The 25,125-nt window shown below is 47.4% G+C and overlaps 2 protein-coding genes across 2 annotated transcripts in view; both read left to right on the forward strand.

Moving 5' to 3' along the window:
- The first annotated feature begins 17,111 nt into the window (after window positions 1-17,111).
- On the forward strand, window positions 17,112-23,527 carry LOC130391648 (DOMON domain-containing protein FRRS1L). The gene is made up of 5 exons (XM_056601876.1): window positions 17,112-18,848; window positions 19,964-20,048; window positions 20,831-20,969; window positions 21,434-21,680; window positions 22,262-23,527. Exons 1-5 carry the CDS (start codon window positions 18,377-18,379, stop codon window positions 22,432-22,434), a joined length of 1,116 nt encoding a protein of 371 aa, XP_056457851.1. The 5' UTR covers window positions 17,112-18,376; the 3' UTR covers window positions 22,435-23,527.
- Window positions 23,528-23,592: 65 nt separating this feature from the next.
- Window positions 23,593-25,125, forward strand: part of tmem245 (transmembrane protein 245) — a 12,854-nt gene continuing 11,321 nt past the window's right edge. The window contains exons 1-2 of the mRNA XM_056601875.1: window positions 23,593-24,283; window positions 24,968-25,085. Of these exons, the coding sequence (XP_056457850.1) occupies window positions 23,684-24,283; window positions 24,968-25,085 (718 nt within the window). The 5' untranslated portion in view covers window positions 23,593-23,683. The remainder of the gene's footprint in view (window positions 24,284-24,967; window positions 25,086-25,125) is intronic.

Below are 25,125 nucleotides of genomic sequence, written 5' to 3' on the forward strand. Positions count from 1 at the left end.
TCCGTTGCGTGATCCCCATTGACTTTAATGGGGACGGACGCGCAATGCATTGTGGATCCGTACGTTCCGTTGGAGCCTTCGGCTCAGTCAAGAAGTTGAAATATGTTCAACTTTTTCGGCAGCGACGGATCCGTCATCCAATCAGATCGCGTCTGCAAATTTAAGCACTGTGACGCGACTCGGGCTCTGACGATACTGGAAAGCGGGAAAGCGGGTCATCTTGCATCGCAACAAGCAGGAAGTAGCGGGAAGAACCCGGCGAAGCGATTTGATTGGCTGACGGATGCCTCTGCAAAGACTACTCCCCCATCAGTCAGCCACGCCTTCCCACATCAGTCGACGGACGCATGTAGTGGGCACGGGGCGTTACGCCCCGTGCCCACTACCTCCGAATAAAACAGCCTAGTGACGCCACTGGTCCACCGAATCAAATTTTCCGGTATGTAGGCATAATCAACGTGTGTGTGTGTGTGTGTGTGTGTGTGTGTGTGTGTGTGTGTGTGTGTGTGTGTGTGTGTGTGTGTGTGTGTGTGTGTGTGTGTGTGTGTGTGTGTGTGTGTGTGTGTGTGTGTGTGTGTGGAGACTGTTTTCAATGTAGGTAATGGTAGGCTATTTACTTGGTCAGGATGTTTGAAAACAGGTGTCCTTCTGTAGGCAGGTGAGGAAGACGATGAGGAGGAGGAGGAGGAAAGGCCTAATTTGCAGGCAGATCAGGCACCTCCATCAACCCCCAACCCCGCCTCATCCCTATCCCAATTTCCACTTCTATCTGACCCTCTAACCACTACCTCTTCCACATCTCACCCTCCCACCACTCTGATGGCTTCTACCTATACCTCTTCCCTTCTTCCACCCCACCCTCCCCCCGCGACACGAGTGGCTTCTGCTACCACTTCCTCACTATCCGACCCTTCCACCACTCAGATGACTTCTGCCTCTACCTCTTCTCTTCTTCATCCCCACCCACCCACCACCCTCCCAGTTACCCCATCATCTCATACCCCGACATCATCAGCCTCCCGTGGGGTTAAAAGAAAGAGGAAAAGCGTGAGGCCGAATACAGATCCATGCGAGACTGCCCTCCTCGATAGGCTGCAGGAAATTCGTCAGGATAGAGAGAAGGAGATGGAGAAGGCGAGAGAAAGGGAGAGAGAAAGGGTGGAAGAGAGGGAGAGAGAGAATGAGAGAGAGGGAGAGAGAGAGGATGAGGGAACGAGATATTAATGACATTCACTTCTCCTTTACCAATTACCTGTGCCAATTCTTGCGAACCCTTCCACAGGGGCAAAGTGCTTTTTTGATGCGTGACATCAAACAGTTGATGCGGGATTATGAGATTTAATGATTTTCTTGTCACCCGATGTTCCGATGTACTTTCTATTACTGGCCTTATTTGTTTTAGCCTATTTTAATTAATTACGTTCACGTTCTTCATGTTCTGTGTGTTCAATTCAGTTCAGTTCAGTGTTCAGTTCAATTCAATTCAATTTTATTTGTATAACCCTTAATCACCATTACAGTCTCAAAGGGCTTAACAGGCCAAATATTTGTGACACCCCCCTTTACCCATGCCCCCACACGGGCAAGAAAAAACTCCCTTGAATCAGCAAGGAAGAAATCTTGAGGTCAGTGCCCAATCGTAGCACATTGTACTTGTGGGGAAACACGCCAGCATCTGACAGAAAATAAACTGCCAGCTGCTCCCTGACAAGGGCCGCTCTTTGAGATGGTCTGGCTCTGCCGACCGAACACCGTGGTCCGTCGACCATATTCCGGTCCCCCTCAACATGCTGCCTCCACTCTCCAGGCTGGACCTCTCCGGTGTCAGCGGTCGTATCCACAAAGGAGGCGGGCATATATCTGGCTCGTTCGGTGGATGCCAGGAAGTTGTGGAGAGCCACGCACGCCTTCACAATCTTCACCGCCTTTTCAGGTTGGCAGTCAATTGGACGGCCAAAGATTCGGAAGCGCGCAGCCAATATGCCAAAGGCATTCTCCACTACGCGTCTCGCCCTGGCCTGTCGGTAGTTGTAGATGCGCTTCCTATCCTGCAGGTTAGTACCTAATGAGAAGACAAATAAGTGTCATGCAGGAACACAGAACAGATGACTTGGCTGACTCCAACTTTACACAGCTTTTGAATAGTAATGGTCAAGTGTGCCATTGCGCTTACTGTGTGCCTGCCTGGGTAGGCTAAGCATTTTTTTTCGTTAGACTAATTCATGTATAATTAATTCAATCATGTATAATTAATTAATGTAATTAAAACAATAAATAGCTATTCAATATTTTTATTCTCACCTGGATAGGGACGCATCAGGTTCACCGGTAGGGGAAAGGCCTCATCTCCCAGAAAAAAATAAGGACTGGGCGTTGTGGTGCCTGGTAGGACAGCAGGGGCGGCAGTGGCGATTTCTCTAAGACTGCAAGGGAAGCTCAGCTTCCCCTAAAGTTTCGAACATTAAATTGTCAAATATGTATTGTTGTGTTAACATTTCATTGACTACAAATTCGTTAAAATACGTTCATGTCGAAGACAAGTTCGATAAGAATCTTATCCAAGACTGACTCGATTTTGTTAACTTCTCATACATTCCCGTAATGTCAATGCATTAGACCGTAGAAGCCGAGCGTCCATTCACTTCAATGAGACTGCATGGAACAGTTTTTTTCATTGCCTCGAAACTCGACGGTCATTGGATAAATGCCCAGATTTGTCCCGCCCCCGGACGCTCAGCGTCTCTGGGGGTGGATGGAGCAGTGGGCTGGCCTGGGCTAGCCTGGACGCTGGGCTTCCGCGTTATGATTGGAGGATCAGTCGAAAGTCTGAATCACTTTTTGATTGACAGCTATTTTGAGATATACACAGTCACTTCACTATCTGAGTTCAGTGACAGTCCCATCGCGGATTTTGCAAGTGAAGTCTCATGACAAACTGCAACACATTTCTTGGTATTTGCTTGGCGAAATTGCTTCCATTATTAATTTAACAGGGTCACAGACCATTTTCTTGAAAAGGAACGGAGGGCCGAATTGAGGTATAAATAAATTGACAACTATTTTGATGTAGGCCAAAAATGAGCATCCCCTCTTTAAAAGACCAGCAGCCGCCACTGAGGGGCGGGTAGATTGAGGTTGCCCTCTGCCAGTCTGGATCCGAAGGCACTGCGACCCAAGACACCTCCATCGCTCTCACGCCCGTTTGCGCCAACATCGACATAAATAAATCGATAGTTGGCATCAGCAGCAGCCATGAGGGAAATGGAAAAAAAACCTTTGTAGTTATAGTAGTCACTTCCCGATCGTGCTGGAGCTCTGAGTCGGATATGCTTCCCGTCAATCGCCCCGACACACAGGGGAAACTGCCACTGCCTCCAAAAGTCCTCCGCTATGTCCTGCCACTGACCGCGGGAAGGAAAGGCCATGAACTCCCCCTGAAGGGCGTCCCAGATGGCAGAACACATCTCCTCCACGATGCCCGACACAGTGCTGGTGCCCATCTTGAAGCTGGCCGAAAGAGCTTGCAGGCCGATGCCGGTTGCCAGGTACCTCAAGGTAACGGCAAGCCTTTGGGAAGCCCCGATCGGGTTCCGGTGGTTTTGGTGAGAGTCGGGAAGATTACGGATGACTCGCGAAAGGAGATCATCGAACTTTGGCGCCGACATGCGAAAATATTGGAAATGCCTCTCCTCGTCCAGGCTTCGCATTGGAAGCACCAGAGAAACAAATTACCCATCCCGATCTCGTGTGGTATTCAAAGGGCGCACATACCACCGCCTATCTCTGCGCTTCCTGTGCTGTCGTTGCCGATGTAAAAGGAGCAATAAAATGCACTCTTCTTCCGTAGACATTTTGATCGGAATGGCACTCGGAATGTCACCCGCAATATAAGCCGCGAAACACCGGAGATTCTGCTGCCGCCCGTGGCGTGAGTGGTGTATTGCATGTAATGCTTTGCCCGCGTCGTTTGCGTACGCTGTGTAGACTATGAAAGGAAGCGCGTCACTCGCGTCGTTTACGCGCGTCGCTCGCGTCGACTATGTAACGGCCCTAAGAAGGAACGTTCATCTCATGACGCGACAGAAAGTCTGCAATCAAATTGTCTGTAATCCTGGAGTTAGAGTCCCGCATGCGGTGCAGCCACTGTAAGGGCCTGTGGTCTGTCTCTAGGACAAACTCCTTCCCCACTAAATAGTACTTAAGAGTATCAAGGGCCCCTTTAATGGCGAGACCCTCCTTCTCGATGGTGGAGTATCGAGTCTCGCAAGGGAAAAGTTTGCGGCTCACATACTGTACGGGCATCTTGTTCTCCCCCTCACCTTGCAGCAACACAGCCCCTAGGCCTAGGCCTGAAGCGTCCGTCTGCACTGTGAAGGGCAAGGAAAAGTCAGGGCTAATCAGGGGAGCCTTTAACCCTCTCTTGGAGCGAGCTGACAGTTGGCATTCTGGACAAGACCTGCAGTATTCAGCAATATCCTTCTGGAACCTTGGCCAATAAAATCGGTTCAGGATCCTATTCTGTCCTTTCCTTGCCTAGATGGCCTGCCCAAGGAATACTATGACCAAGATGTAGAACCTTGGCTCGGAGAACTTCAGGAACTACCAACTGCTCGGTGTCTGCAGTCACTTTGTAAAGCATCTCGTTATTCCTGACAAAACATGTACTACCCTCTTCCATTGCTTCCCTAGCCTCATCTGGGTTTTTGACAGCGGAGAAGCAGGAACTAAGTGTAGGATCCTCTATTTGTAGCTTAGCAAAATCCTCCACCAACACTTCATTGTCCTCTAGTGGTGGGGAGGGCCTACTTTCCTGCAATGCGGTACCTGTCACTCTTTCTCTGCGTCTCTCCGCCTTGGACTTCTTAACTTTGCCACCAGGGCAACAGTCAAATGGTAATTCAGACCACAAATCATTTGGTTTCTCTCTAGCCTGAGCTCTAGTTGTCACATATGCATTCACTGTGTTAACAGTCTGAAGTAGCTCAATAAGAACTGGCACATCCTGGCCTAGAATCACAGGATGTGGACATTTATCTAAAACCCCCACGGTTAACAGATACTTTTGGCCTCTAATCTCAAAGAGAACCTCGCTGGTCTGGTGCTCAGACTCGTCACCATGGATGCAGCGAACCTTAATTTTGCCCCGTGGTTGGAAATCAGACTTTAAACAAGACTTGAGGATAAAAGATTGACTGCTTCCTGAATCAACTAGAGCTTGAAAAGTCTTTCCCTTCACTTTCACTGGGACAATCACGTCAGAGGAAGTACAATGTGTTTGCTTGTTAGGGTCAGGTAGGTAACACAGTCTAGAATCAGACATTTCCTTTGCTGTACAATTGGGCCTAATGTGACCTTGTTGACCACAACCATGACAAATAATGCCTCTAGGTGTTCTAGCTGAAGTGGAGCTAACACTGGGGCTATTGGGGCTTTAGGAGGGCTTAACCACACAACCACTATCATCCCAGACTTACCAGTAGATGTCTTTTCCAGCTCTTACTGGGCGGCTTGGTATGGTCTTCTACAGTCATGTTGTGGTGGGCCCAGGAAGTATTTCCTTCTGGAAGGCCTGGCAGTCACAAAGGTTTCCCCCAGGTCTGCTGCTTCAGCTGATGAGCGAGGGGTGTGTTCTCTCACCAACACCTGTAGGTCGGTGTTCAGCATGCCCAGGAACTGTTCCAGCACCATCTTGTCGCAAATCTGGTCCTTGGTCAGTATCTCAGGAATAATCCATTTTCCGAACAAGTCCTTCAGCCGAGCCTGCAACTCTTTCGCCGTCTCATCCTCCAAAATGGTCTTCGAACGGGAACGTTGGCGGTAAGCCTCTGCTTTAATGTTGAACTTATCCAAATTGGCTTGCTTTACCTTAACGTAATCCTGGCTGTCATCAAAAGTCATTGCCACATAGGCAGTTCTGGCTTTACCTTTCAACAAGGGCACGAGGTACAATACCCAAGTCTCCAGTGGTCACTGACACGCTGTGTGGTCAGGTAATGTTCAACATCTTCGTGCTCTTCCAAAGGAGCCATTTTAGGGGGTCTCCAGCCCATATAGAGGTTTGGAGAGGTGGCAAGGCCAAGAGAAGTGGAATTGAGTGAGCTGCGCATCCCGGGCGCTGATGCTGCCCAGGACGTGGGAGAGGAGTCGGTAAATCCAGAAAGGGCATGTTGGAGAGTGGATCCGAGGCTGTAGAAGGGCAGGAGCTGGGCGGGTGCACGTGCTGCAGATCAGCAAGTGACTGCCCTGTTGCCTGCGTCGTCGCCGGCTCTCTCGCCATCCTCTGAAGCTGCTGGAACTGATACTCCATGGCTTTCCACCTCTGGTCCTGACGAAAGAACTCCGCCTCCGCCTGGTCATGTTGACGCCTCTGAACAAGCTCGCCAAAAGCGACCAGTACCTTCGGCTGCTCGCCAAATTCCCTGACCTTACTAAGCCCACCTTCTCCGCTCCCACGGTGAAGCACGGAGTGGAGCACCACATCGAGACCAATGGGCCTCCCCTCCACACCTGGGCCAGGCGCCTCAACCCAGAGAAGCTGTCGCCAGGGCGGAGTTCGCGCACATGGAACAGGTGGGCATCGTTTGACCCTCGAACAGCCCCTGGGCGTCTCCCCTGCACATTGTCCCTAAGCCAGACGGTGGGTGGCACCCATTTGGGGTCTACCGCCGCCTCAACGACGCGTCCAAGCCTGACCGCTACCTGGTCCCGCATATCCAGCATTTTTTGCCGCACCTGGCGGGCAAACGCTTCTTCTCCAGGGTGGACCTGGTACGGGGGTACCATCAGGTGCCGGTGCACCCAGAGGACGTCCATAAGACAGCCGTCACCACCCCCTTCGGTCTCTTCGAGTTTCTGCGGATGCCCTTCGGCCTGAGGAACACGGCGCAGACCTTCCAACGCCTCATGCACTCGGTGCTCCAGGGCCTGCCCTTCCTCTTAATCTACTTGGATGACATCCTCGTCGCGAGCACCACGGAGGAGGAGCACCTGTCCCACCTCCGGACCCTCTTCACGTGGCTCAGCCAACATGGGCTGATTGTCAATCCGGCGAAGTGTGAGTTCGGACGGGATACCCTTGACTTTCTCGAGCATCAGGTCTCTGTGGAGGGCGTGACCCCCCTACCCTCGAGGGTTGAAGCTGTTGCAGCCTTCCCACGCCCCTGCACAGTCAGCAAGCTCAAGGGGTTCATCGGGATGGTGACTTTCTACTATCGCTTCCTCCACCACATAGCTCACATCCTGCAACCGCTGTACGAGGCCCAGAAGGGCAAGGCTCTGAGGCAACCGATCGACTGGACGGCGGAACGTGTCAAGGCTTTCCAGGACACCAAGGCGGCATCAGATTTTGCCGTGGGGGGCAGTGTACGAGCAGTGGGTTCGGGGTGCTTGGCAGCCACTCACATTCTTCAGCCGCCAGCTGTCTCCCAGAGAGTGCAAGTACAGCACCTTTGTAACTGTCATCATTAAAAGGTTTCTGTAATTTTATTATTACTTTCATATTATAAGACATAAGGAAATTCATTTTTGTTTATATTAGTAATTCAATAATTGTGTTCGTTATTCAGGTTTAAAATTGTATTTAAATAGTTTGTTGAATGACGTCACTTGTGTGTGTGTGTGTATTTAGGCTGATGTTTTGTCAGTTTGTGTCAGTTTGAGATGCGGCATGAGAGAAGGTGAACAGCTTGTGATACGCATCGCCGAAAATAATCTAGTTTCAAAGTCCCTGTAAATAGCATGCAGCCAACGAGGTATGTTTCTTGTTGTTTCCCTGTATTTTGTTTTGCTTGTTTGGCTTTTTGTGTGCCGTGTAATTTATGATTTTATGTAAAGCTAATGCCGTGATTTCTGTTGTACTGTGTACGTATTCATCTATAGTTTTCACGGTGGAGTTGGAGTAAAAGGCTACAATAAAACCCGTCAAAGGAAACCATTGGTGTCTACCGAATGCTATTAGAGGGAGTTACAGTGAAAACTCGGACTGTTCATCGACGCGAGTGGCAGTTCAATGAAGGAGCGCAAGAAAAGGATCGGCCTGTTAAGGTTTGGCTGGACCGGCACACGGAGCCGCGATCAACGGACATCTCCAACTGACAGATGACCGTTAAGGCACACGGAGCCGCGATCAACGGACATCTCTAACTGACAGATGAGCGACCGTTAAGGCACACGGAGCCGCGATCAACGGACATCTCTAACTGACAGATGAGTGACCGTTAAGGCACCCGGAGCCGCGATCAACGGACATCTCTAAGTTAAGAGTGATCTAAGAAAATTAAGGCTTTTGTATAGGATTTGGTTATTATTTACTGTGAATAAGAGCTGTGTTAAGTGAATGTTTTTTCTTATGCTGTATGGAAGCATTTAAGTGCCAAAGTTAAAGGGCAACTACAGTTCTCATTGAACTTTTGTGTTTCAACTTAGAGTGTGTTGTAGCTACATCAAAGTTTTATTCTGCATTTGATGCTTTGGGCAATTTATAGAGGTTTACATATTGTTTGCATTTAAGGGTGACCTCCAAAGTTATTTGATTTATTGCAAGATATACACAACTAAAGGGATGTTTACATTCACGCTTTATTTTCAAAAGTGAGTCAACTTAAATAAGTGATTTAAACAATGACAGAGCCAAGTGAGTCAACTTAAATAAGTGATTTAACCAATGACAGAGCCAAGTGAGTCAACAGTTCATAGCTTAGACTCCCAAGATAAACCTGAAGTAGGCCTTCCTGAAGCCCAGCATGATGAAGCGCCAAAGCTAAGACAAAGTTCAAGAATCAGATCTCTCACAGAAAAAGGCAAAGAAATGCAAGAAGAAAAATGTAAAGGGCTTCAACAAAAATTTAACTACACTTATGATAAATGGAAAACACAAGCAAAATTAGTCAAGAAGTCATTGTCACAATTAAAGGACCGTTTATCTGAAGAGTTGCTCAAGGATATCATTGGTGATATCGCAGGTTTTTCAGCAGATGTCCAGCTAATTTATGATGAGCTGCGCAATGTCTCAACTCCGGATCAAGACACGCGCAGAAAAGTGGATCTGTGTGTAGAGATCTCCAACTTTATTGTAAGCAAAGCCTCAAGCCGACTCGATGGAGAAGCCAAAGAAGCAGAAGAAGTCAAATGGCCAGGAGCAGGCTCTCTCTTTGGCACAAGCTCCTCTAAGTCAGGTTCTTTCACCACCGAGTTAAAAGTTCCCTCAATCAACTCCTCCAGGTCCTCTATAAAACGCCAAGAAGCTGCCGCAGAGGCTGCCGCAAGCGAAGCTGTTCTGAAAGTGTTAGAACAACAAGAAAAGGAACAGCAGGAAATACAGCGTCTAGAAGCAGAAGTTAAAAGGAAGATATCTGATGAACAGGCAGCAATTGTTAAGCGCAGCTTAGAGCGAGAGGCAGAGGAAGTAAAAATCAAAGCTCAGCTAGAAGAGGAGCATGGAGCTCTTCTAAGAGCTCTGGAAGAAAAGAGGAGAAAAGTGCAGAAGTTGGAGGCAGTCAAGAATCTCAATGCAGCAAGAGCCAGAATGCAGGTGTATGATCAACCAAGGGCCGCAGAAGAAGAGCAAATGGACACATTGGGACAGCAACTGGTAGCAGACAACCCAGTTATTCCACCTTCAAATCGTCTGTCCATGCAAAAGTCTCCCATACAAAGTACGAGTACCGGCTCAAATGAAAGTACAGCAGAGCTTGTCAAGGTGCTAGCAGATGCTCTGATCGCTAACAGAGTTCCCATCCCTGAACCTTCAATATTCAGCGGAGATCCACTGAAGTACAACGACTGGAAACTTTCATTTCAAACACTTATTGGCCACAAGAACATTGAAGATAAGGAGAAAATATACTACCTCCGTCAGTATGTAAGTGGACTAGCTAAGAAAGCAATCGATGGCTTTTTCCTACTTGGAACTGAGTCGGCCTACGCTAGTGCATGGAAGATTCTGGAAGAGCGATATGGAAACCCATTCACAGTTGCAATGGCTTACAGAGACAATCTACAAGCATGGCTCGAGATAGGATCTAAAGACAACTTTGAACTCAGAGAGTTTGTAGATTTTCTACGCAGTTGCGAGGCTGCCATGGTCCATATAAAAGCACTGGAAATATTGAATGACTGTAATGAAAACAGGAGAATTCTGTCAAAGTTACCGGATTGGTTAATAGCAGGATGGAACCGGAAGGTTGTTGATGAAGAAGAGGATAGAAACCAATTCCCTTCATTCAGCCAGTTCGTAAAATTTCTGACAAGGGAAGTAAAAATCGCCTGTAACCCTGTTACTTCACTGCAGTCACTGAAACAAGCTGAGCCTGAAAAGTCCCAAAGACAACACAGTGTCGGAGCAAAGACACTGACCACAAGTTCCAATGAAGGGTTTGTCATCATGATGTGTCTTTTCTGTAAGAAGAACGGACATACTTTGCACAAATGCAGGAACTTCAGGGATAAACCAATTTCAGATCGAATCACATTTATTCAAGCTGAAAAACTGTGCTTTGGTTGTCTGAAGTTAGGTCACCACTCAAAGAGCTGCTACAGTAGGAGTGTTTGCGACGTGTGCTCCAACCGACATCCAACCTGTCTGCATGAGGAGCGATCTAAAGAGCAACAAACACAACCACGCACTGAAAGAAATACAAGTAAAGAAAAGCCCAGACCAAGTCAAGAGAGGAATAATGAATTTACTCAATCAACACAACACCAAGGGGTATTCACAGCTGCTACTGCCAACAGAGTGCTATTTCATGAACCGAACATGCAAACAGCGGCAATAATTCCTGTTTGGCTTTCAGCAACAACTCAACCAGCACGAGAAATCCTTGTATATGCTCTGTTGGATTCGCAAAGCGACACAACCTTCGCCTTGAGTGAAGTAGTGGAAGCCTTGGAAGTAACCAAAGAACAAGTCAATCTGAAGCTTTCTACAATGAGCTCAAAAACAACAGTAGTAAGCTCTCAAAAAGTGAACAACCTCCAAGTTCGAGGGTTTTTCTCTGGTAAGAAGATTGCCCTACCACCAGTCTACACCCGGGAATTTATTCCAGCCAACAGAACTCACATACCAACTGATGAAACCGCCAAGTCCTGGTCCCATTTAGAGCACCTTCAAGGAGAGATTGCACCTCTGCAAGACTGTGAAGTAGGTTTGCTCATTGGATACAACTGCTCACAAGCCTTACTTCCAAGGGAAGTTGTTCCTGGCAAGGATAACCATCCTTACGCACAGCGTACAGACCTTGGATGGAGCATTATTGGCCACGGGAATCTCTATGTGGACTACGGTGACAACATTGGAGTGAGCCATCACATAATAGTGAGAGAAGTAACACCAACTTTGGAGCCCTCCGTCAACCTCCGAACTGAAGTGCATTATGTGAGCCGTACCAAAGTCAAGGAAATTTCTCCTTCAGACATCATCAAAGTCTTAGAAACAGATTTCTCAGAGAGAACACAAGAAGATGATCCTGTCTCCCAAGAAGATCTCAAATTTCTGTCGAAGTTGAGCAAAACCATCACACAGATGACACTGACACTGGTCATTATGAGATGCCATTGCCTTTCAAGGTAGAACGTCCAAAGTTGCTAAACAACAAGTCATGTGCAGTCCACAGACTTAATTGTCTTGAGAGGAGACTGAAGAAAGATCCTAAGTACTGCAAAGACTATGTTAACTTCATGGATGATGTCATTTCACATGGTGATGCAGAGAAGGTACCTTTGGAAGAAATAGACAGTGATCAGGCCTGGTATATCCCACATCATGGGGTCTATCATCCGCATAAACCTGGAAAAATACGTGTAGTATTTGACTGCTCTGCTAAGTTTCAAGACACCTCTCTGAACGACCACCTTCTTACCGGGCCTGAATTGACCAACACCCTGGTAGGTGTCCTGTGCCGCTTCCGGAAGGGTTCGATTGCCGTCATGTGCGACATCGAAAGGATGTTCCACCAGTTTCATGTGAAGAAGGAAGACCAAGATTATTTAAGATTCCTATGGTGGGAGAATGGCAACCTTGAAAATATACCATCAGTTTACAGGATGAAAGTACACTTGTTTGGAGCGGCATCGTCTCCTGGTTGCGCCAACTTTGGCTTGAAACATCTGGCAGCACAAGGGAAAGGGCAATTCAGTGAAGAGGCCGTACGCTTCATTCAAAGAAATTTCTATGTCAACGATGGTCTGATGAGCGTTCAAACTGAAAAGGAAGCCATTCAACTTGTGAAAGAATCAAGAGAACTTTGCCACACAGGCAAGTTGAGACTCCACAAATTTGTTTCCAACAGTGAGAATGTGTTGTCAACCATCCCAGAAGAGGAATGCACCACAGTCAAAGATCAAGACATGGCCTTGAGTCTACCTCATATGGAAAGAGCTCTTGGCGTGGAGTGGTGTATCACCTCCGATTCTTTTAAATTCAGAGTGGACATAAAACCTAAGCCACTCACAAGAAGGGGTGTGCTTTCTATGGTAGCTTCTGTTTACGATCCCTTGGGATTCATCGCACCTTTTGTCCTCTTGGGGAAACAAGTTCTCCAGCAGATGTGCAGAGAGAAGATAAGCTGGGATGATGAAATTCCTGAAAAATTAAGACCTCAGTGGGAATCGTGGATCAGAAACTTACCTCATTTAGCTGAAATGCAAATCAAAAGATGCTTCTTACCTTCAAGTTTCGGCAATGTCAAAAGGTATGAGCTTCACCATTTTGCCGATGCGAGTTTCTCCGGATACGGTGTATGCACCTACCTGAGAGCCATTAGCGAATCCGACGACGTCCATTGCTGTCTGGTAATGGGAAAGGCGAGAGTTACGCCTACCAGCGTCACAACTAAACCACGACTAGAACTCACAGCAGCAGTTGTTTCAGTTCGAACCAGCGACATGCTTCGAAATGAACTTGAAATCCAAGATCTGCAAGAGTTCTTTTGGACCGATTCCACAATTGTCCTGGGCTACATCAGTAATGATGCAAAAAGGTTCCAAGTGTTTGTAGCGAATCGCATACAGAGGATTAAGGCAAGCACAAAACCTGAACAATGGGCTTATGTAGCTTCTGAAGACAACCCGGCCGATCATGCCTCTCGAGGTTTGACAGCTGAGCAGCTGAAGACTTCAAACTGGTTCACCGGACCAAAGTTTCTTTGGCAACTCAAACTTCCTAACAGAGAATGCAAGGTAGAAGAGATAAAGGAAGACGATCCTGAACTTCGCAAGGCTCTAGTGTGTAACACTCAGACAAAAGAAGACAGATCATTATTGGATCGCCTACAGAAGTTCTCTGATTGGAAAAGAGCAGTAAGAGCAGTTGCCAGATTGAAGCGGAAAGTCAAGGAACACAAAGGTCTGAAGCAAAGAACGAACGAAAGCACAAGCCTAGAAGAAAGGGAAGAAGCAGAACAAACAATCGTCAAACTAGTTCAAGAACAAGCATTCTCAGATGAGATAAAGCGCTTGGAAGCAAAGGGAGAAGTTCTCATGTCCAAAGACAGTAAGCTGTACAAGTTGAGTCCATTCTTGGATGCAGAAGGTATTCTAAGGGTGGGAGGACGTCTCAGTCAAGCCACGTTACATCCACACGTGAAGCATCCGGCTATACTCCCTAGTAAAGGTCACATATCAGCTTTACTCATCAAGCACTTTCATGAGAAGGTTTATCATCAAGGACGTGGAATGACGATAAACGAACTGCGAGCTAATGGATGGTGGATCATTGGATGTTCCAGTACAGTCTCATCACACCTATTCAGATGTGTTAAGTGCAGAAAGTACAGAAGGCGTACTGAAGAACAGAAAATGGGTGACTTACCACAGGATAGGATGGAGGCAGCACTACCTTTCACTTACTCCGGCATAGACTGTTTTGGATCGATCTATGTTAAGGAAGGACGTAAAGAGCTCAAAAGGTATGGTCTTTTACTCACCTGTCTATGTTCAAGAGCTATACACATAGAGGTCATTGATGACATGACGACTGACGCATTCATTAATGAGCTAAGAGCATTCATTGCCATCAGAGGGAATGTTCGCCAGCTAAGATGTGACCAAGGAACCAATTTTGTCGGTGCAAGAAGAGAGTTTGCAGGACTCGTGAAAGGAATGGACACAGAAAAGGTCAAGGATCTAGGGTGTGAATTTCTTATGAATCCCCCAGCAGCAAGTCATATGGGTGGCGCCTGGGAGAGGCAAATAAGAAGTGTAAGAAGTGTTCTGACAGTTATTCTCGACCAGTCGTCAAAAAGGCTTGATAGCGCCTCCCTAAGGACCTTCCTGTATGAGGTTATGGCCATCATTAACAGCAGACCTCTTACTACTGAACATTTGAATGACCCATCCGGACCCGAACCTTTAACCCCAAACCATATCCTTACCATGAAGCCAACTGTTATTCTACCCCCACCCGGACAATTTATCAAAGAAGATCTTTATCTTCAGAAGAGGTGGCGTCGAGTCCAGTATTTGGCCAATGAGTTTTGGGTTCGTTGGAAGAAAGAATACCTATTGAGCTTGCAACCAAGACAAAAATGGCAAAAGAAGAGAAGAGACTCAAAGGTCAACGACATTGTCCTTCTACAAGATGATCTGGCACCACGCAATGAGTGGAAGTTAGCCCGTGTCACAGAAGTCTATCCAGGGTTAGACAGTAAAGTCAGAAAGCTAAGATTGTTGGTTAGCAACACCACATTTGACAAAAAGGGGAAACCCACAGTTAAAACTGTGTTTCTTGAGAGACCAATACATAAGGTTGTTACTCTGCTTGAGGCAGACTAGAGTGTTAATGTTTGCTTGACATTTCATGAGGAAGGGTTGACATGCTGTTAATTTTAAAACCAGAACTATTTCATTTGTATATTAAAGTTTGACAAAAATATTTAGTTTAGAGAAATCCCACATTACTGGTTTGTGTGATTTGGTGGGAGTGTAACTGTCATCATTAAAAGGTTTCTGTAATTTAATTATTACTTTCATATTATAAGACATAAGGGAATTCATTTTTGTTTATATTAGTAATTCAATAATTGTGTTCGTTATTCAGGTTTAAAATTGTATTTAAATAGTTTGTTGAATGACGTCACTTGTGTGTGTGTGTGTATTTAGGCTGATGTTTTGTCAGTTTGTGTCAGTTTGAGATGCGGCATGAGAGAAGGTGAACAGCTTATGATACGCATCGCCGAAAATAATCTAGTTTCAAAGTCCCTGTAAATAGCATGCAGCCAACGAGGTATGTTTCTTGTTGTTTCCCTGTATTTTGTTTTGCTTGTTTGGCTTTTTGTGTGCCGTGTAATTTATGATTTTATGTAAAGCTAATGCCGTGATTTCTGTTGTACTGTGTATGTATTCATCTATAGTTTTCACGGTGGAGTTGGAGTAAAAGGCTACAATAAAACCCGTCAAAGGAAACCATTGGTGTCTACCGAATGCTATTAGAGGGAGTTACAACCTTCGACAGAGAGCTCATCGGGCTGTGGCTCACGGTCAGACACTTCCGTTTTACTTCCGAGTTTATGGCCTACGTGGACCACAAGCCGCTCACACATGCCATGTCCAAGACCACGGAGCCTTGGTCCGAACGCCAGCAGCGCCAACTCTCCTACATCTCTGAGTTCACCACAGACATTCAGCACGTGGCTGGGAAGTCCAACGTGGTCGTGGATTGTCTCTCCAGGGCGGTGGTCGGTGCGGTCCAGCTGAACTTGGATTAATCCCGCATGGCTGTGGATCAGGCCGCCGACCCCTCCGTCCAAGCTCTGAAGTCGTCGAACACGGGGCTAAGCCTGGAGGAGGTGCTCTTCAGTGATACAGGGGCCAAGCTCCGGTGCAACGTTTCCACGGGTCAGCCAAGGCCTGTAGTCCCCGCCAACTGGAGACGCCCCATCTTTGAGGCGGTACACAGCCTATCTCACCCAGGTAGGAAACCGTCCTCACGGCTGGTGTCAGAGAAGTTCGTCTGGCACGGGCTCAAGAAGGATGTGAGGGCCTGGGTCGACACTTGCAATGCCTGTCAACGCGCCAAGGTGCATCGCCATGTCAAGGCCCCTCTGGAACAGTTCGCGGTGCCCGAGCGGAGGTTCAACCATGTCAACGTGAACCTGGTGGGACCCCTGCCCCCCTCGCACGGCTTCACCTACCTCTTTACCATGGTGGACAGGACGACACGCTGGCCGGAGGCTGTCCCGCTCTCCTCAACAACAGCCCCCGACCTGGCCCGGGCGTTCATCGCGGTGTGGGTCTCCCGCTACGGCACTCCTGCTGACCTCTCCTCTGACGTGGCCCGCAGTTTACTTCAGAGCTGTGGGCGGCGGTGGCGGAGAATCTGGGGGTCAAGCTTCATCGTACTACCGCCTACCACCCGCCGGCTAACGGACTTGTGGAGCGCTTTCATCGCTCCATGAAGGCCGCCCTTCGAGCCAGCCTCACGGACAGCAACTTGCTCGACAAACTGCCGTGGGTCATGCTGGGGCTCAGGACAGTGCCCAAGGAGGACCTCCGGTCATCGTCGGCCGAGCTGGTGTCCGGACAGCCGCTGCGGGTCCCTGGTGACTTCATCCCCAAGTCGACGGAGCCCTGGTCCGCCTCCGCTCAGCGCGCCTCCCCGCTGGACGGCGCCAGGACCTTCTCCCCGGTTCCGACCACGCGGCATGGCGTCCCTGCCTCGCGGGTGCCCCTGGAGCTGCAGTCAGCGGGTTACGTTTTCATCCGCCACGATGGCCACAGGGCTCCGCTACCACCTCCCCTTCCGTGTCATCGAGGCAGGAGCCAAGAACTTCATGGTTGACATGGGGGGTAAGCCTGAGTGTGTGTCCGTTGATCGCCTCAAACCGGCTCACTTGGACCTTGAACTGCCCCCGGACTTGGCTCTGCCAACGCGCAGGGGCCGCCCCCCCGTCCTACCCCCCCTGCCACGCCGTGGCCCAAACCCCCTCCAACCCCTACAAGCCCCCACAGCTTGCGGCCATCCGGTCATCGCTGCCTCCCACCCTCGCCCAACAAGGGGATGTGATGGATGATGTCACGCCTCCTCCCGCACCTCCTGACTTTGCCTACAGTCGTAGGGGCCGGGCCATACGCCCTCCTCGTCGCGAGGATTTTGAATATTGAGGTGAACACTGGGGGGGCTGGTGTAGTGACTACATTATGTGTTTGTGTTCCCCTCTTACTGTGAGTGATCGAGTGGGAGGGAACTGGCTATGAGTCACGGGGTCTAGGGGGACCGTTTATGAGGTAGCACTTGTTCTTCTAGCCATGCACTGAGAAGAGTGATTGTTCTGCTCTGTTTTTTTGGATTAAAACGGCTCTTATTACGTTGCCTACGTCCTCCTTTTCCTCCGGCACTACAATGTGATAATAAAGACAGTTCGTAATCGTGCGGTGTATGGGGTGCGGAACTGCAGCCGACTGCTAAACTTGGGCTCCCGTCTAATCTTTCCCGTGCTGCTCGCCACAATATGCTACACGTGAACCTCCTATAGGCGCAATTTCATTGGTTCGATATCTTGGTATATTGGACAATACCCATGATTGAGATCTCAAACTCGGGATATTGCGTGACGGTCGTCTCTCACGCTAATAAAAACGGCTAATAAAAAACAAAAGAAAAGATAGGCCTAACACAAAAAGTGTTAGGGCTATCTTGTTTATTTTTGGAGTGTTCACGTGTTGTAGATTAGTTCGCTATCTCGGGTTATTGGGCAATATCCCATGATAGAGATCTCAAACTCTCGTCACGCTAAAAAAACAAATAGCTATAAATCCCGGCAAAAAGTGTTATCTTGTTTATTTTTTTAGCGTTCACGTGAAGTAGGCTATATAGGCCTACTAAAACAATTATTCGCCTAAAGCTCCGTGAATAGTCATTTTTCACTTCGCATTCGGAGAATAATAGTTAAATAGGCCTATCGCATCTCGTGGCTAGTAGGCCTATTTTAAGGTGAAGAATGTCACTGACTACTGCGGCCTACTGTGCGGATTATTATTTATTGTTTTTGACTCAATTGTTTGTATCCATCTCAATAGCCTATATGTAGCCCTGTTTAAACCAATTTATTTGTTTTCAATAATCAGGTTATTTAGTCAATGCTTAATTAGACTAAAACGTGACATTCTCTAACCTATTCACAAAAAATGACTGAAAATAATATGTGAAATAATAAAATAGATTACATAGGTTACGCATAGATTTTGAACTTGCTGTTTGAGCGAATTTTCCATCAAATAAGGCAGAAGGCAACATCACAGCGCTCATTATAAGCCCACGTCTCGTCTCCCTATTGGACAGCACCCTGATTGACTGAATCCAAAGACTAGGGGGTCGCTCCAGACCGTTCATCATCATTCATACAACCCGAAAAAATGGACTGAGATGTGATCGGATGAGCTGTTGATGCCCTGGGATCAGTTTCCCACGAGGATTAAGCGTGTTGCCGAAATAGATAGGCTAACTAAGATTACTAATCTAATCTATTTGCCCATCGAGCTCATCGTCGTGAACCTCACAGGGGGGGGATCCTGCGGATCAACCGCGACAAAGGAAAACATCAAGCGTTTAATATGCGATCGGTGTGTACGCAGACACAGTAAGAAACAGGCTTCCCTTAACAATGAGGCTTTTTTCGCATTTAACATAGACAATCTACTGCCGCTGTTGGCAATGATTTCAATGCGGCATTTGGTACAGTTATGGGTGCTAGTGAGCCACACCGTGTGGCGGGGAGTCGCGCCGAGCCCGACCGACGAGGGAGCGCTTCGAGGCGGCCACGGAGACCACGGAGAGCCGGGCCACAAGGAGCACCACAAGGACTCGTACGGGACTTTCGCCTCTGAGTTCCTCGAATCGAGGCATCTGTCAGACGACGGTAATATCCTATGATCTTACTGTAGCTAGACTAGAAGAAGAACTGCATGGGAATGCATAGGACTGTCAGTAGCCAAAGTAATCGTATAGTCGCTGGGTTTTGCTGACACATGATGTTACTGTTAATTTAACTAATAGCCACTAAATATAACTAAAATAATGCTGCGTGTTCTGCAGGGACTGATGCTGTCACATATATTGGCACTTTCAGCACCCAGGCCAGCTCCCCCACTGGTCACTGGCTTTTCTCCAGCCTCTTTCTGTACACACACTCCTCTTTCTGTCACCCGGAGGACACATTCCAGTTGTTGGGGATAGGACAATTCTCTAATACCACAGTAGCAACTTGATACAGCATTATAGAGAGATAGTGGGAGAGAGAAAATGACAGACAGAGGGAGACAGAGTGGGGGACAAAAAGTACAGAGGTTCAAGAAGAATAGATAAAAAAGGGCAGAGAGACCTTGCCGTGAGTCTCATCCAAGAGGGTTAACAAATAAAGGACATGGTCCATCCATCACTGTGTAATGATGAAGGGAGAGAGAGGGACAGAGGATGGAGGGGGGTTAGGGAGAGGGTAGGATGAGATGCATTATCATAGACAGATGGTTGAACCTTAGTTGATGCTTCTAGCCTGCAAAGATAGGCACCAGGGGTAATTTAAAGCTGCAACTCTTCAACTGCTTCTTCAACCTCTTTTAGACCTTGAGATCTGCACCTCACGTATCATTCCACACTCAGCTTCACTTACTTTTTCATAGTTATTTCCTTCTACCGTGTTATCTTTACCAGTTGTCTTCCATCTCATACCTCTCTCTCTCTCTCTCTCTCTCTCTCTCTCTCTCTCTCTCTCTCTCTCTCTCTCTCTGTCCCGCTCTCGCTCTCTTTCTCTCGCTCTCTCTCACACTCTCTCTTTCTCTCTCTCTCTCCCCTCTCTCTCCCCCCTCTCTCTCCCTCTCTTTCTCTTTTTCCCCCCATTTGTGCACAATTACCTGTGTATCCTTTATATCTTTAAAAATAAGCTTGTGAAATTATTAAAATAAATTATTATGCTGTTGTGTGTTCGTGTTCCTCCAACTAACTAAAGAAACTTGTGTCTTTATGTGTTTATTGCAGGGTATCCTTTCCCCACTGCCCCGCCAGTGGACCCCTTTGCCAGGATCAAAGTCCATGATTGTGGAGTCACCAAGGGCTGTATCAGGTTAGGAGGCTACACCTTACTATCCCTCTAACCACGGGCTGTATCAGGTTAGGAGGCTACACCTTACTATCCCTCTAACCACGGGCTGTATCAGGTGAGGAGGCTACACCTTACTATCCCTCTAACCACGGGCTGTATCAGGTTAGGAGGCTACACCTTACTATCCCTCTAACCACGGGCTGTATCAGGTTAGGAGGCTACACCTTACTATCCCTCTCACCAAGGAATGTATCAGGTGGAAAGCTACGTCTTACCATCCCTCTAACCAATTAAGGGCTTCATCAGGGTAGGGAGCTACATGTTAGTATCCCTCTAAACAAGAGGGTCAGTGGGCTAGCCCACACTAGGACTTGACATTGGTGGGCAATAGATAATTTAACTTGCATTGCATATCTATCCCTGTTTTGTCTTCTTTTAATATAATAAAATAAATGAATATAAATATAAATAAAAAGAGATGAATGAGGGAGGATCAAGGATAAACATTTTTTTAACTGACACTTCCTAAACCTTAACAACCATTATGGTTTCCATGGTGTCACCCATAATAACTCCTGTAAGTCACCCATATTGACCTATATAAGTCACCCATATTGACCCTTATAAGTCACCCATATTGACCTATATAAGTCACCCATATTGACCCCTATAAGTCACCCATATTGACCTATATAAGTCACCCATATTGACCTATATAAGTCCCCCATATTGACCCCTTTAAATCACCCATATTGACCCATATAAGTCACCCATCCCACCTTTAAATCTCTTCCTCCCTGCAGGTACGGGAAGCCTGGCTGCGATGCGGAGACGTGCGACTACTTCCTGAGCTACCGGCGCATCGGCACCGACGTGGAGTACGAGATGAGCGCGGACACCGACGGCTGGGTCGCTGTGGGCTTCTCCTCCGATAAAAAGATGGTGTGTGTGTGTTCCCAGCGCACCTAGAGCCCTCGTCTGGGACTCTCTCTGATGAAGATGCTGTTCTAGGGTTCTGGGCCTTTAACATACAGCAATTGTTTCAATAGCATAGTTTTAAAACGAACGCCAATGGTATTCCACAATTTATTTGCTTATATCACATTTGATACAACATGATAAATCACATATTATTACGTTTAAGGCATCTGAACATAAAATTAGTTATTTAAGATTAATAGCTTGTTGTAATCATTTGCAAGACATTTCCATACAGATTTATATTGCAGAAGGTTAGAAGAGGTCCACCAGCTTACAGAAACCACCTACCAAAATTAGCTGAAGGTCTTGCGCGCAGCACTCCGCGTGACATGAAACACTTATACCTGGTGTGTTGGAGCAGTAGAATACTTCCTATACTCACTCTCCTTTCTGGGACCTTTTCTCATATCATTTGAAAAATACAGGGCGGAGATGACGTCATGGGCTGTGTTCATGACGACAACGGGCGTGTGCGCATTCATCACTTCTACAACGTGGGTCAGTGGGCCAAGGAGATCAAGAGGAACCCGGCGCGCGACGAGGAGGGCGTGTTTGAGAGCAATCGGGTGACCTGCCGCTTCAAACGCCCACTGTACGTCCCGCGGGAGGAGACGCTGGTGGACCTGCACCTCTCCTGGTACTACCTCTTCGCCTGGGGGCCGGCCATACAAGGTATGCTCACTCCATCCTCCTAGATCGTCCACCCCTCCATGAGTCAATGAGGATGCCTTGTCCAAAATAACAGACTTTATTTTCCTAATTTTTAGCGTAACATTTATAACTTTATTTGGGATATGTCTGTTTATAGGATCCATCTTTTTTAGAGATACATGGTGAGTTGTTAGGAGCAGGTAAGGATCAGGGGTTTGAAAACAGAGCACAGAAAACTTCTCCTACTTCTCCACCACACCTGATCTCAGAACTAAAAGTCCTGCTGGCAGAACTTCTGGTGGCCTGGGACAGAAAACAAAAGTGCTTGGTTTCCTGATTCGTTACGGAGACATTGTATTAAAGAGAAACTTGTGTGAGTGTATAAAGCTTTCGGAAGGGGTATTTGTTAAGTGAGTTTTTACACTGGCCAGTCTTTTGAGATACATTTTACAAAACATCGGTGTCCTGTAAGGCCCCTCCCCCTCTATATCTTACACAACTCTGTATTGTCTACAACCAGATTTAATTTTTATAACTTTTTAATTTTTTTATATAGATCATTTTATAAAAATAAAAAAAGATCCTCCTACTCTTGACCACAGGTTCCATCACCAGGCATGACATCGACGCCCCTCCGGTCAGCGACCGCATGGTCAGCATCTATAAGTACGAGGACCTCTTCATGCCCTCCACAGCTTACCAGACCTTCAACTCCCCCTTCTGCCTCCTGCTCATCGTAGCCCTCACCTTCTACCTTCTGATGGGCACTCCCTAGCCAGCTACAGGAGAAGGCTGAAAATAGGTTAAAAGAACATTAGAAAACAGCAGGGGTGAGGAGGAAAGCAATACAACTATTTGCCAATTATTCACAGTGCCACAACTTAAGAAGAGAACATGCTTTATACGCACAGCTGACACAGCATTAGAGTTAACAAGGTCCCTTCTGTAATCACTATGTATTCTGTGGATCTTGGCTAGAGTATAGTGATATTTTGAGAGCACACTATGTGCAGAGAGGCTACTATAGTAGTCTTATTGTTTTAAAGAGATCAGACGTTTGTATTTTAAGTGTTACAAAGAGGAATATAAGTGCTTCATATGTGTCCATGAGAACTAGGGGGAGAAATACTTCATGCAATGGAGGATCACGTCAAAGTACATGAGAGAGATGGGCATAACCTTTTATCAATCTTTATTCGACCTGGTCTAAAATAAACATTTACAGACAAGTGTACACATCCCAGCCTGACGTTGCGAAGCAATAACGACATAGCATAACATCATTCTCTACAGTAAGCTTCTTGTTTCAAATAAGATCATTCTGCACAGGAACACACGTTTCCCTTTTATTTAAATAATTAGCAAATTGGTTATCTATTTCTTTCTCTGTTGTTTTCATGATGGAAGTGTGTGTGTGTGTGTGTGTGTGTGTGTGTGTGTGTGTGTGTGTGTGTGTGTGTGTGTGTGTGTGTGTGTGTGTGTGTGTGTGTGTGTGTGTGTGTGTGTGTGTGCTTGCTTTCAGGGCAGACTATACGTTGTCTGTGTGCATGTATACTTTTGAATACAAGATTCTAACAGTTTATTGAAGCAATAACACAAAATGCTAAAAAAAACATTGCTAAAAAAACTAGTTGTCGTAGTGAAAGGTAGGCAGCTGTTGGGTCCGAAGATGCCTCATTAGAAGTATAACAACCGCTTTTGTGAAGAGGCTTCCTGTTGGTACTGCGACATCAACGGTCTTCGATATGGGTATGATGAATAAAGGATAGCCACATCAATTCAAGTTTTTATGTCAATGTCTTTACTGCCAAGTGCGTTTTCTCTAACTTTAATCCTAATAAAAATGTTTATAAAACGAGATACACACAGTTTGAAACTTTCTGCAAATGGTCAATGTTAAACAATAAACTACATTACCCACCACGCCTTGCGAATGTTTCCCCGGCGGTCGTACGTCACAAGTTGTTCCCTGTCGGACCGCTGCTGGGAGCGGGCGACCGGGAGACGGGGCGAAACCGGAGAAGATGGCAGATGAGGAGGATACGGGGCAGGAGACAGCTGCTGTCTCTCCCCCAGCGAGTCCTCCGAAAACCCGGCCTTACTTCGCCTCCTTCTCCGAGAGCGTCCAGCCAGCAGTCGGCATGATGAGCCAACTACTCTCCCAGCCGTCGTCCCTTAAATTCGACAAGAACATCAAGCAGGCCTTCTACAACACGGGGGCTATGATCTTCGTGGCTAGCTGTTGCGGAGCCACTGTCCTAGTTTACTTTATTCTGGAAGCCTTCCTCCGGCCGCTGCTGTGGGCCGTGCTGTGCGGCACCTTCCTCCACCCCTTCAAGCACTCCCTGGCCCGCCTGGGCCGGTCGTGGCTGAGCGGCCTCCAGGATACTGGGACGCCCATCGTGGTCGGGACGCTGCTGGTCCCCGTGTGGTGTGTCAACCGTGGGATCGATGCTCTGGGGAAACTGGTACTGGAGCGGCTCACTGTGCTGCTGGTGATCGGGGCAGGGGCCCCGCTGATCTACTTCTTCTACCTGTTCTGGAGAGTCATCGGCATGGAGGTGATCATCGGGCACGTTTGCACAGTAATCGGGAGCGCGCTGGACTGCTTCCACTCCGTATGGGTGAGTGTTGGTGAGAGTCAGGGGTGAGTGTTGGGAAGAGTCAGGGCCCGGGTGAGTGTCCGGGAGAGTCAGGGGTGGGCACGCCCCCCGTCCCAGTAACAACAACGGGGACTAATTGGATTCATAGGAGGCAGTACACTACAGGATGGTTGAGGCGACCACGCTTTATACATGTAAACCATTTTCCAAGCATTGATTATGCAAGGCTGCAAGCTTCTCTGGCATGATAAGATAACTGAGCGGTTTTCCAGCAACGTCAGTATGCATGATTTAGTATTTCACAATGTAGTCTATCGCGTGATTTGAGATGCCCCAAGCACCGTCAAACTTACAGATTATGAAATACATTGTACATTCTTAGAAGGCCGGCCCCTTTAAAGACGGCAATAGAGTACTCAGAGCCTGTCCCTATAAATAGAGTATGATGCTGTATTCAATTACGATGTCTTTGTGTGTTGGGGTTAGACCTCGTTGATTAAACTGAGCCAATTCAAAACTAAGGGCGTATTTGCGTAACAGAGCAGTATTAAAGTGTTATAACTGCTCTTTTGAATGTAGGGTAGGGGGCTACAACTTTTTATTCAGCAGAGCATTCAGACATCCTTTCATTTTAACACAATTTCAAAATTGTGTTAAAATTACTCTATTATCACCTCTCTCTTCTCGCTCTCGCTCTCCCCCCAGGTGTGCACGGTGGTGGGGGGTTACATGTTGGCGGTAGCCTTCAAGTGGAGCCCTAGCACGGAGCGCTACCTGCGGGCCGTGTCTGTACCTGTCTGGGCTGTCCTCCTCTTCTACCTCGGTGAGCAGGAGTGGGGCTGGTGTTTGGAGTGGAGGGAGAA

This window comes from Gadus chalcogrammus, chromosome 11 (assembly GCF_026213295.1).
Source record: "Gadus chalcogrammus isolate NIFS_2021 chromosome 11, NIFS_Gcha_1.0, whole genome shotgun sequence".
Taxonomy (NCBI): Eukaryota; Metazoa; Chordata; class Actinopteri; order Gadiformes; family Gadidae; genus Gadus; species Gadus chalcogrammus.